The following is a 13,756-nucleotide window of genomic DNA, read 5'->3' on the forward strand; positions in this document are numbered from 1 at the left end:
TCACTCACTGTCCTACACACAATTACGTTATGACATGTTACGCATTACAGAAGGTCTGTATACCCTAGTTGCTCCCAAGTTCTTGAAGGGATTCAGGACAAATCCATGCACATCTACAGATCATACATCATACATCACTTGGCATTTTTCTTTTGCTGGATGTCTATTGTCTATTTGCATATCAATAAAGATTTTTTTAATACAGTGCACATTGAACTTTTATAGCACTTCAATTGTAAAAATTGTGAGCCTGACATATTACATTTATTTTTATTAGCACTCCATGTTCAAAGATTTACGAGCTGCCAGTTCATTTCTTATACGCTGCTGCCATCTAGTGGTTATCAGTTGTAACTCTAAAAGTATGGGGAACTTCTTAATTAATGTCTGTTTAGTAAATCATATTTTATCCGTTCCAGAAGCCATATTTGAGCACACACACATACATGTAGATTCCTTTAAATGTTAAGGGGAAGATTAAAAAAGAGAAACTGGATCTGTGAATTCTTACAGAATCACAATTGAATTCATATCTTGCTACTCAGTCAGAATCTTATTAACCTGGAGTCTCAATCTCTGTCACAATAATCATATATGTAATGTTTTAGGCCTATTGGCAGACATCCGTTTAAAATGTAGGCAATGGCATATAAAGAACCTTTTTTCCAAATCCTTAAGTTTCTCAGCTTGCACTCTAGTAACATTTGTGTGGTCCAGGTAGCTTTGCATAAAAAAATGGTTGTCTTTCACAAGGCTACTTTTACTTTTATACTTTAAGTAAATTTACAAGCCTGTACTTTGTTACTTTTACTAGAGCAGGGGTTCTCAAACTTTTTGAGTGTGTGGACCACTATTTGTAATCAAGAATTTTCGCGGACCACCTCATAATACACATAATAAAATATGTCTACACACAGTCCTACCTGAATTAATCTGCACCTCTAAATAGGCTTACTAGCACTAAAACTATAACTGGTCATCACATCACAGGCTTGTTAAAGGAAAGTTTACTGCACACAACGGCTGCCACATATTTAATTTATTTATTTAGGCTACTCAAGCGCCCAGGGCATAATCAGGTTCATTTGAACAACAGGCTTATTTCCATAGCAATGTAGTATGAAATCTATACAGTAATAAGAACACTGGAATATAGTCAACATTTCAAAACCTTTGGCGATTTTAGGGGATTATTATTATTAATCTTCAGAGTTTTACAAGTCCTCAAAAAGTTTGTCCACTTAACAGCACATCTGCAAAACATTTCAGAAACGCGAGATCAAGAAACTAACTGGAAATTAAATAATAACAGGCCTTATTCATTCCATTTATAAACATTTCGTTTCATATAAACTGCCTATGCCTAACTGTGCGTTCACACACCGGACGCGAATAGCGCGTCAAATTCAAAAAGGGATTATGTGAAATTCGCGCCTGCCGCGTCTAGTGATACGCTTGACCACTTTGTATCAATTCGCGCGTCAAGAGCTAAATTGACGCGCGTAAAAACAAAAGTTTGAAGCGAAATTTCGTCCGTTGTGAACGCACCATTAAAGGCTATGCGTGTGATGTGATAATGAGAACATATTTGCCTCTGCCCTTTTCTCTTCAGAGAACCTGTTGCTATCCACCGAACCAATGTTGTGGTTCTAACGGCACTGAACTTGAATGTCACGGCCGAACACCACTAGGCTATTTTAGTAATCACACAATAACTTGACAATTTAATTAAAATGTTATATCAATATAGGCCTACATATTTTTTTTACTTTTCTTTTTTTATGGGAATTTCCTGGTAAAATGAAGGTAAAAAAAATATTATTTTATATTTTATTTAGCCTTTCCACGGACCACCTGCAGTACCCTCACGGACCACTAGTGGTCCGCGGACCACAGTTTGAGAATGGCTGTACTAGAGTAAAGAAGTTAATTCAGTACTTCTACTTTTACCAGAGTATTTTTATTACTTCTACTTGAGTACGGGAAGTGAGTACTTTTGCCATCTCTTCAAAGTGTGTTTTTCAGTGTGACAATCAGAACTGCAGAATCACCTTAATGAGGAGCAGCTCATGTGTTCAGTCATTTACAGATCAAACACATGAACTCACAGCAGGAGAAATAGTGCAAACGCTTTAAAAATTCTCTTACATCATATGAACAGATGTAAAAATAATTTGATGAATTTGATCATGTATTTGATAATGTAATTAATTAAATAATAGTTATTTCCCTGCATTTTATTCCATTTTGATTATACTTTATGAATTCAGTGAGTTTCATGTGAGAGTCACGTATGATCTTACCCCAGTATCTCCAGTTTACAGTGAGGATTTGCCAGTACAGCAGAGAACAGCTTCACTCCTGAGTCTCCTAGTTTATTCCTAGACAGATTCAGTTCTCTCAGGTGTGAGGGGTTTGATCTCAGAGCTGAAGCCAGAGCAGCACAACCTTCATCTGTGACACCACAATCCCACAACCTGTAGAGAACAATGACACACTCTTCACTCTCAGATCAAAAACAGAAATCTTTGTTTTTCTTAATTGTGTTTATAATTTGTGCAATATCTCTTTTTTTAAACAATGAATTCAATATATCAGTAAGTTTAACTGTTATTCTAAGAGATTATGGGCCCTATCTTGCACCCAGCGCAAGTGACTTTGTACACCGACGCATGTATCATTCCTATTTTGCACCCGCGCAAAGCGGACTTTTCCCTCCACAGAAGCACGTCGGTTAACTAAGAAATACACTTGCGCTCCCGGGGGCGGTTCAGCGCAAAGAGGAGGCGTGTTCCGGCGCAAACGTTCCTTCTTGCTATTTTGCAGGTTTAGAAAACAATTGCGCCACTAACCAGGAAAAAATAGTTTAAAGTCAGTGGCGCGTTGCGCATGTTATTCATAGGCTATTTTAAGGGCGCATGCTTGGCCATAATCAATGTAGCGTGTGCACAACGCCCACTTTGATTCTCTCATCTACACAGAAGCAGCAGTTTTCATTTTTGCAAATCATACATTATTACGATAGATAGATAGATAGATAGATAGATAGATATAGATAGATAGATAGATAAACAATTTATTATAAAAGCATACATCTAGCTTACACATTTACCCAAATTAACCGAAGTTAATTTGGGTGGGTTTCTCCATTTCAATGTAACTTCTCTCTTTTACGGCCGTGACGAGAGCGTTGCTCTCCTTGGCTGTGAACCGCTGCTGGCGCGCGCCTGGCAAATCCGCCGTTACAATAGCAATCCGCTATGGAAAAAGCGCATCTGCTCTTAAAGGGAATGTGAGATGACGCTCTGATTGGTTTATTTCACGTTACGCCCAAACCACACCTATGAATAATGAAGCTACTTCAGACCAACCCATTTTAGATTTGCGCCTGGCGCAAGAGTCATTTATCCCGCCGGGAAAATAGCAACAGCGCCGAGACCCGCCCACAAAGTTACTTGCGCTTTGCGCTTTGACACTTGCGTTTCAGATCGTTAAAATAGGGCCCTATGTCTCTATGTGAGGGAGAAAGATTATATAAAACTGATCAAATGAAATACATTGAAAACATCTGTTTTTTCACTAAATATAAATGTATAAACATTTAAATTTAATTTAAATTAATATAAAAAGTCTACATATAAATGTTTATATACATACATTATAAATGCATATATTTAAAAAAAAAATTATCACACATATATCACAAAAAACGGTTCAGTAGATTACAAATCAGGTCAGATAGGTGGAGGGTTTAAAAGCTGAAGTGTGACTCATATGTTTTGTTAAACCATTAATTTATAATGTTTAAGTAAGAACTGTTATGTTTTAACAGTGATGCTTGTTCTCAGTGTCACTTACAGAGCTGATCTAGTTGCTGTAACCACAGGCATCAGCTTCTGAAGAACTTCATCTGCTGTGTTCTGTGTGACACTAATTGAAAATAAAAAATAAATAAGTTAATTATTCATGCTAACAATAATAATAATAATAATAATTCATATCATAAGTAAATAATACATTATACCTTCCTAAATACCCCCAAAAAAAATTATTTTATTCAACTGCTTTATAAAGGACATGTGAAAAAGTTGTTTTAGTATCTATAACTGTAGAAGCCTCGTATTCAGCCATCACAGATTTGTTTTTTCTTTTTCTTGTCAATGTTGCTGTGGCAGGTCTATTAGTCTGCATTTACACTACTACACTATTTTCACATATCAGATTTTTTTGCTCTGTCCATTGCTATGGTTATCACCACAGGGACATTTAACTCCCGAGTTGGGGGGTGGGGGGCAAGAAAAAAAGTATTTTTGTACCTATATCAGCAAATTATTCGTAGAAATTAAGCACACGAGTTTGTTTGCTTGTTACTTGTTTATTTACCTACTTGTTTATTTAATAATTTACTTAGTTTTATTGTCACAGGAAATGATGCGCACAAAATGTGAATCATTGTCCATCATTTTGCAAGCAACTGGTGATAAAAGAAAAATGATGATGAGACATTAATCTAATTTATTTTCTTGACACTTGAATCCCCTTGAACTTGTGGCCCCTAGTGAAAAAATGCACTTTTTCATGAATCAAGAAGTGTTTTGTGTTCAACAAGTTGTCTTTGAAATGAGAAGTAAGCTAATCTAATCTTTTATCCTCACAGCGCGTCAGTTATGCGGTGATGCGCTATAAGATTATTGCGGGGAAAATGAACTGTAATATTAATGATAAAAGTAGCCTAATAATAATAACAACAGTAATGTAATATGCCCTGCGCCCGTCCGCTACGCCACTGTGAAGAGCTAAACGCCACCAGGAACGGCATCAAGGCCATTAACTGTTTTATCAAGTTTACTTTGGCCGTCCGCGTGACGTAATGTTCATCATCAGGAGGATCCGCTTGCAGCCCAATTTTTGTGATCGTGCAGACGGTGCACACACAACGCTCAAATGAGTTTACTTTGAAAGGCTTGTGCACTCAACTGGAAAATGAAGTTACACGGGTCCGTCTGAGGCTTGTAGACTCGAGTCCTCAGCATTAAACACTAGAATGAGACGCTCTAGTAAGTGTGCATGGCTACGTCACACATGTTCCCGCCCCACAGTCATGCCACAAAAATACTATTAAAACTTAATTTAGGAAAAATACTTCCTATTAAATATCTTTATATTAACTGGCTTTTTTATTAATGCAATACAGTGAATGACAGCCGTCTGTGTCTCCCAGTGTCTTACATTATTGTCAGTTTAGTGTTCAGTGATTCATTTACACAGAAACAAAAGATAACATGTATGCCTTCATCTCCGAATACATTATCTGTGTCTTACATTTCATAATAAACGCAGATAAACTCAGTGCCGACTCGTTTTCCATCAGTTCTTTTACATGAATTAGAATGTGTGCAAAGGAATGTGGGAGATTGAAGAACACGAAGGATATACTTGATGCATCCTTCAAAATGAGCTGAATTAAAGACACAAAATGTCTGACTTCAAAACATCCTTCAAACTGAGACGGCCTTCAGTGGCGCTTGATGACGTGGCATTCGAGATATGCAGACTTATGCTGGGTACACACCAAAATATAATCGGGCTGATTTTGGGCCGATTTCCCCCCTTCCGACAATCCTAGACTATGTCCCGATTATCTTGATGGTTCAACAGATTATCTTATCAGATTTTCCCTTGGTGTGAGGTGTGTTAAGAGTGTCCGAACCTGATCGGAAGAACGTCGGAGCCGCCCCGATCGCGAATCGTAAATATTCAACATGTTTAATATTTACGATCAGAAATCCTGATGTGTGGGGGGAACCCCGAGGACAAACGCGCGCACGCTCAGGAGATTATCATGTGAAACGAAACAATATCCAATCAGAAAGCGAGATGATGGAAGACGGAAGCATAACAAACGCAGTCATGGCGCAGCACAAAGTGAAATTGATGTGGACAGCAGAGATGGAGGATCAGCTTGTTGATTTGTGGCAACAGCACAAATGTTTATACAACGTGTCGTGTAAAACCTTTCCAAACACTATCATCGCAATTTCTTCCTGCATATCGTCCGCCATGCTTATTCTGAGGTCTCGCGAGATTTTGCGAGATTTCCTGTGTTCACAGTCGAGACTCGGGTTGAAAATCTGTTTGTGTGTGGTGTGCTGTCTTTGTCACATCATGGCACACCACACACTATAGGAGCAAAACGGTTAAATCTAGGATTTTTTTTTTTTATAAGATGTAAAAAATCTTTTAGTGTGTACCCAGCATTACTAGGACACAGCCATGGTTTGAGAAACACCCGCAAATTATGTACAATATTCCAGAAATCAATCTGTGTCCCATGATTTAAACACCTCTGATCTCTTAGTTTCTCTTTGTTCATAATGTTTTAGACTGTAATGATTGTACTCAGTGTTACTTACTGATCATTTCTGCCTCCAATTAAGCTCCTCAGGTCAAACTCCTGCAGTGTCTTCTCTGAGGACAACAACACAAACACTAAAGCTGACCACTGAGACGAGGAGAGTTTCACAGCACGTAATCCTCCAGACCTCATATGAGGTTCAGCTTCGTTCACTAGAGAAAGATCACCCAGTTCATTCAGACAGTGAAACAGATTGATGTATTTATCTGGAGAGGGATTCTTACTGATATTTTCTTTAATATAGTTAACTGTTTTCTTATTGTTGTGAGAGCTGTTTGCTTTCTGTGTCTTTAGTTCTTGTAAGAGACTCTGATTAGACTTCACTGACAGACCCAGAAGGAAACGAAGGAAAAGGTCCAGATGCCCATTTTTACTGTCTAAAGCCTCATCCACAGCTCTCTGATGGAGATCAGATAGGGAAACTTTGTCTCCATTAGTTGGTTTGGTAATCTGGTCAAACACATTGATGTTATTGTTGATAAAGGAGAGATGCACATATAGAGCTGCTAGATGTTCCTGAATGCTCAGATGAACAAAGCAGAAGACTTTCCCCTGATACAAGCCCAACTCCTCTCTGAAGATCTGAGTGCACAATCCTGAGTAAACTGATGCTTCTGTCTCATCAATGCCACACTCTCTCAGGTCTTCCTCATAGAAGATCAGGTGGCCTTTCACAAGCTGCTGGAAAGCCAGTTTCCCCAGTTTGACAATCATGTCTTCATCTTTCACTCTCTTCGCATAGTCCTTCTCATGTTTGAGGTTGGTCTGAATGAGCAGGAAGTGTGTGTACATTTGAGTGAGAGTCTTGGGAATCTCTCCTCTCTCTGCTTCACTCAACATCTTCTCTAGAACAGTGGCTGAGATCCAGCAGAACACTGGGATGTGGCACATAATAAAGAGGCTCCTTGATGACTTCAGGTGTGAGATGATCCTGTCGGCCAGACTCTGATGCTTGATTCTCTTCCTGAAGTATTCCTCCTTCTGTATGTCACTGAAGCCTCGTACCTCTGTCACTCGATGGACACACTCAGAGGGGACGAGATCCGCTGCTGCTGGTCTGGAGGTGATCCAGATGAGAGCAGAGGGAAGCAGATTCCCCACAATGAGGTTCGTCAGCAGCTCGTCCACTGAGGCTGATTCAGATTTATTACACAGTTTCACTTCGCTCTTAAAGTTCAGAGTCAGACGACACTCATCCAGACCATCAAAGATGAACAACACTTTATATTCATCACTGGATATTTCCATTTCTTTTGTTTCAGGGAAAAAGACATGAAGAAGATCTGAAAGACTGAGTGTTTTGTCCTTCATCAAGTTTAGCTCTCTGAAAGCAAGTGGAAATATGAGCTGGACGTCCTGATTCTCTTTCCCTTCAGCCCAGTCCAGGATGAACTTCTGCACAGAGACTGTTTTTCCAATGCCAGCGACTCCCTTTGTCAGCACAGTTCTGATGGGTTTGTCTTGTCCAGGTAAAGGTCTAAAGATGTCATTGCATTTGATCGGTGTGTCCTCTGTTTCTGCTCTCCTGGACTGTGTCTCAATCTGTCTCACCTCATGCTCATTATAGAGATCTCCACTTTCACTCTCTGTGATGTAGAGCTCTGTGTAGATCTCATTCAGGAGTGTTGGGTTTCCCTGCTTTGATATTCCCTCATACAAACACTCAAACTTCTGTCTCAGATTTGATCTCAGTGTGTTGAGGACTTCAGCAGGTTTAGAGTGATTGCTGTAAGATTAAAATACCACAATATTACACAAGTTAGAGAAGTAAATAGCCATAATTTACAAAACTATTTATGGGACACAGAACATCATTAGGTTTCTGAAATGTGTTAATCATTAATCATGTGTTTGAGTGATTTGTGATGTGAATTGCAGCACCTAAAATTAAACAACGACAACAAAAAAGTCCTGCATTTTACCTGAAACCAGGATACATGCTTTCATTAAAGTCTTGTGGTTGAATCACAGGCTTGTACACAGTTTTGTTTTTAACTGGTCTGGATAGAAGGTTTGACCTTAAATCAGAATGAAGAGGGTTAAAAATCAGACACACTGATATTGATGTAATTGTGTCATTAACTGAGTAACAGACCAACAGCTTTTACAGTGAGTGAACGTATTAACAATACAATACATAGAGCTTTACACAAGAGCACAATGATAATCATTAATAGTGACTGAAACTAGCAAGATTGTAACTCATTAAACTGCTGTATATTAATAACAATTTCATAAAAATCAAAAACAATAAGTACATCTTTTATAGAAATGATTTACCTGAGATCAGACTGTTTGTCTCCACTCTTAAACTTTATTGGCTCCTCCATAGACCAGTTACTCTTCATAGACACACAGCTGGACTCTGGGTTTGAGCTCTTCTGCTGGACTGAACTGGTTTCAAAACTAAGTAAAATATAAAGAATACAGACTTATAAAAGACCACATAAATGTTGTGTACTTTTGCTTTAATGTCTGTAACTGTTTTGCACTGTGTTTCAAACTTTGATTACAATTATTTTGATAAATTAACTCACTGGTTTGCAAATGTTAAGCATGATTCAACAATTGTACCAAAGCAACTGAGAAAACTGGTAATATTAAGAATTAGGAATTCAAAACAAACCAATTGAAATCAACTATAGAATTATAGAATGATTCAACTCAGGTGAACATCAACCACGATCACATGACTCTTTTCTCAAAGGCACAATGGAGGACGAAGGCTCAACCGACTAAAGAGACCAATGTTTTGCTGACCTTTAAAGATAAACCACCTTACTGTACTCTTGTAATGGTACTCTTGCTGTGAAACATCACTGTTCTGACCAGACATCGTGAAGCTTTCAACAAATCTGAACCCGTATTTATCAAGCCTCTGAGAATTACTCACAAGAACATTGCTAAGAATGGACTTAAGAGTAAAACAATTCTTGGCACAAAGCTGCACTTAGAAGTTAGTTATCAAGCATCTCAGTCGTAGTTTAAGTGAAGTGTAGGACTAAATCTTAAGTGTCAGTCTTAGAGATGATTCACAACACTTTGCTGTGCCACAAACGGGATTTTGGATGATGACATAGGCATGGACCAATCACTGAATAGATTTCCTTATTTAAAGGAACACGGCGACTTTTTGGGACTTTAGCTTATTCACCGTATCCCCCAGAGTTAGATAAGGTGTGTCTGGAATCAAATGCACCAATCAAGATGAGCCAGTCATTAGCCTGCAGGAGCCAATCAGCACCGTACGTGGACACAAACACTTCCAAAACAAAAGAGAGAAAGAAAAGAGAGAATACAAAACATTTGGTTGTAACACCTTGTTATTTGGACACGCTGTGACTATACAAATCACAACATGTAAATAGGAAAATGTTGGCGTTATTTTGTCACTTATTGGGAGCAGTATGCTAGCTGGAGCCGTTTACCTCCAGTCTTTGTGTTAAGCTAGGCTAGCTGTGGGTGCGTCAGACCAGAGCCCGTCTACGGAGAGCCTGCCCACTCCCTATTAAGTCCTATTGTACCGAATTTTGATTGTAGTTCCACCAGAGTTCCACTGGGGGTGCTCGCCATGAGTGCAAAATGAATGGGAGTCAATGGGGCTAGACGGCTAAATTTGTCTCTTTCACCCGATTGCCGTTGAGAAATCTCAGATTTGATTGTAGGTTTTGCAAGTTCAACATGGGTTATTGGTCGAAAGTTGAATGAACGAGTACTTATGTCCTTTCGATTTCTTACAGGTTGAGTTGTTGTTGCCCATAACACACTAGCATTCTGCTAATGAACGCTGGTTGGTCAGTGAAGGACTGATTACGACCAGAGATACAGCTTGATGGCATCGTGGCATCCGAAGCGGGACCAGAAACAAACAAAACAAAAACTCTTCTAGCACGTGTATTTACCTGTGTCAGCTGTATTGTCGATGCCTCGAGAGAAAAGAAAGTGCAGAGCGCGAAAGCACCAAAGTGACTGAAGGATTGCCGTAAAGCAGTATCTCTGGTCGTACGATGTGTATGACGTCATTGACACTTTAAAAGACTTTTTAAAGCAAATAAGTGACTCAAAAAAATCTAACACCCAGCAATGTGTAATTTCTTTGCATCCCCTTTCGAAAACAACATTCAAATTACTCGACAAAAAATTATATCCTGAGAAAAGTGGATTTTGAGAGCAATATCTCCATAGACCTCCATTCATTCTGCACTCGTCCTGTGAGCGCCCTCATATGGAATCAGAGGGGAACTGCAACCAGTTCAGAAGCCGGAAGTGTACTGAGAGTGAAACTTCTCGCCATATTAGACATTCTCTGGTCAGACAGAGTTACGGCACGCACGGAGATGAGAAGGGTATGTATGGGTAAAAGTCCTGAGGTAGGTAATGTAATGTTTGTTGAAAGTACCTGCATCCTGGAGAAAAATCTCCATCTCTGGATCCTTGTGAATCAGCCATGATGAAGCTGCAGGAGAATCTGATGAGTTTGATCTCCTCCACTGACTCTGAATGAAAAACATTCAGACACTAAATTAAACAACTTTCATAATTTAGCTGAACATATCTGGAGTGTGGGAGAAAATTGATCATGACATGTGACTGCGTTAACTCAAGCTCATTGGGTCTTTACACACACAAACAAGTCGACCGTTGGATATAGAATTTTATGAAAAATAACTGACACCGAGAAACACTGATTGAACAAGTTCAGGTGAAAAAGAAAACAAACCCCGACCCACATCGACAGACACTGATCCGATAAAATAAAACCTGTTTGTTGGCGTTTGTGTGAATTGGCCTATGTATGTTTACACATAGGCTAAACTTCTGAAGAATCACAAACATCACGAAACACAAAGGAAACACTGGAGTGAAAGAAACCCTTTATTAAAGTCGCCATGAACCGGAAGTTACAAACGACTTTTCTCCAGTGTTGTGACGTATTTCCAAGTGAAACGGAATATTGAATAGACAGCAGGGTTTTACTTTAGCGCTCCTCCTCTCCATCTCTCGCTCATAGCAGACTGACGATTTGAGCATAGACAGTGAAGGGGGTGGATTGGAATCCACTGCTGCTTCAATGTATATGTAATGAGTGATTATAATTGTTATATATTTGGAACCATAATACAAAATGTCTGAAGTACACCGAAATTTATATAAGTAAAATGGCACTACTTTCTGTATTTGAGTTAACTGTCATTATACTAAGAGTTACCGGTTGAGTGCAGCTTTGGCGCATTGATATGATTGGATTGCACTTGAACAGTAAAGAAGTTGTTCACTGTATCTCGTGATTCAAGTCATCATTTATTGCTGTTAATGTAAGTGAAGAACATAACAATAATCAAGGTATTAATCAATATTTTTCCTTCTAAATATCACAGGAGTTGAATGACTTCACTGGAGATTTTACTTTGTTATAGAAGTTACCAGTGTGATTACTGAAATGTTCTTTTCATGTATTCTTTAATGTCAGTATTTGATATCTGAATGCAGTAACAGTGCTTGCTTATTTAGCCCGGCTTCAAGAAATGAAATAGGGACATGTTTTGTGTTTGAGAAAGGTCTTCAACGTGTTAAAACACATAGGGGTCATTGAAGCCAATAGTTTAAGGGACCATTTCTCAGTTAAAGCCTTACTTTCCATTTAGACTAAAGTTTCCTATCCTTGAGAGAAAGAACGCATTATCTTGATGTTTTGAGATGAGACTCCTGTTTATAGTTAGAGCCTGGCCAAATCCAACCTTGGAAATGGCTGTGTGTTGGTGTGTGTGTGTGTTAGTCTTCTTGCTTACAGGTTAAGGAACCACTGGCATTGTTGTTCGAGACATGCTGGCACCCAGCAACCCAAATCTGCGACCTGGAAGGTCACGACGTGCCTAACTTCAGGGTCCGAGTGTCAGCTGCATAATCTATGGAGATATGCTTCAGTCTATCTGTATATGTGTGGAAAATTACTATGTTTATCTATTTCTTAGCCAATGAGAATCATTCAACCTGTAAGCAATGACGTAGCTTAGACCTTGGAAATGGTATAACTGCTGTGATCTTTGTAACTGTGAGCAGGGCGGCCTACGAACTCCTTGAAGCTGACTTCTGCTGATGAAACTGCAAACTATCTTCAGTAAACCTTTTCTTCAATTTTTTATAATTCTGACTCCGGGTCTTCTTTCAAACATCTGGTCCTTGGGTCCTAAACTGTTAACCCCTAACAACAGTAAAAGCAATGGACACAGTGACCCCATTGGATTCAACTTCCTGATGGCTGAGCGTACTGCACAGACTCAAACTGAGCTTGACGACGTAGATGTGATGTGAGCAACCTGTCTTACAGTTGTAAGTCTTCTAGTAGCAGTGCCTAGAGAAATCTGAATCATTCCCTTCCGAAACTTGCAGAGATGGAGAGTGTGAGTAGGAGGTGTCCATGAGCTAGGAGCAGGAGAAACTTGTGCTAAGTATTCTGATTAATTATTTTGTCATTTTGCCTCCACGTCTCCCCGATTGCGCGCAAGCTTCTCCTCCTGTCCATACGGTAATCTCTCTATTGTGCGACAGAGAGTCGCGTGGTTATGACGCAATCGTTAGCCTATTTTTACAAAAACTGCATCTACGGGGCCATAACGTAAGATACAAGGTAATGGAGCCTTTTATACATTCTCGTGTTTCTTTAGAAATAAATAATGGACAAATGGAGTCTTTAAACGCCTCAGATGTAAAGTTATTCGCTGTCAAAGTGACGCCAAAATGAATGGGAGTCAATGGAATGCTAACAGCAGGTGATGGTCTGCTAATCAATGGCGGTGCCCGGGGAAGCTTCAGTTTTTTCTGAAAGATTACCCCCTTGGGTTTGAGGGGAGTTGCAACGCCCTCGCGCCATAGCACATGACAGGAAGAGAAGAGAAGTCATTTCGTGGGGGTAGGGAAGGATAACATATTTGATTAAAGACTATAAGGGCACATGAATTTTTTTTTTAATTAATGAAGTGCACAGATAAATAATTTGTAATAAACACTACAATATTACATATAAAAATAAGAATTGTAAAATTTGATTTCATGGCGACTTTAAAGGTTTCAAATCAAACAATCACGTAAAATGTCCTCCAGAGATTCATATTAATATGAGAAAGTCACACATGAACACTCACCTTGATCAAACTTTTACAAGATACAGGTTCTCAAATCCTCCAGCTTTAAAATCATAAAACTACACGTAAATTCCTTTATAATGGTTGATAAACACTTTGATGCTGTTTTTTCCGTGTCGTATTTCGCATTTTTCCTGCTTAAAATGGCAGTGTGACGAGAGAGAGAGACGGCCGTTTCTCAATATGCATTCTTGTCTGT

At 39.0% G+C, this 13,756-nt stretch overlaps 1 protein-coding gene and 1 long non-coding RNA gene across 51 annotated transcripts in view; one reads left to right on the top strand and one right to left on the bottom strand.

Moving 5' to 3' along the window:
• LOC309499351 overlaps positions 1-10,789 on the top strand; it is a 169,434-nt gene extending 158,645 nt beyond the window's left edge. Inside the window, exon 3 of the long non-coding RNA XR_014206222.1 lies at positions 9,399-10,789. This is a non-coding gene — a long non-coding RNA (uncharacterized lncRNA). The remainder of the gene's footprint in view (positions 1-9,398) is intronic.
• The window catches only part of LOC309499292 (uncharacterized protein), a 548,614-nt gene that overhangs the window by 398,036 nt on the left and 136,822 nt on the right, over positions 1-13,756 (bottom strand). For 38 of the 50 annotated variants that reach the window (XM_082170471.1, XM_082170463.1, XM_082170475.1 and 35 more), the window contains one exon: positions 2,304-2,477. The exons of 2 other annotated variants lie outside the window; for them this stretch is intronic. In XM_082170471.1, coding sequence (XP_082026597.1) covers positions 2,304-2,477 — 174 coding nt within the window. Of the gene's footprint in view, positions 1-2,303; positions 2,478-3,858; positions 3,931-6,413; positions 8,142-8,337; positions 8,434-8,695; positions 8,822-10,814; positions 10,934-13,555 lie in introns of all 50 variants that reach the window. 10 more of the 50 variants (XM_082170485.1, XM_082170472.1, XM_082170483.1 and 7 more) reach the window with 8 other exon arrangements.

This window comes from Leuciscus leuciscus, assembly GCF_965113295.1.
Source record: "Leuciscus leuciscus genome assembly, chromosome: 5".
NCBI classification, from domain to species: Eukaryota; Metazoa; Chordata; class Actinopteri; order Cypriniformes; family Leuciscidae; genus Leuciscus; species Leuciscus leuciscus.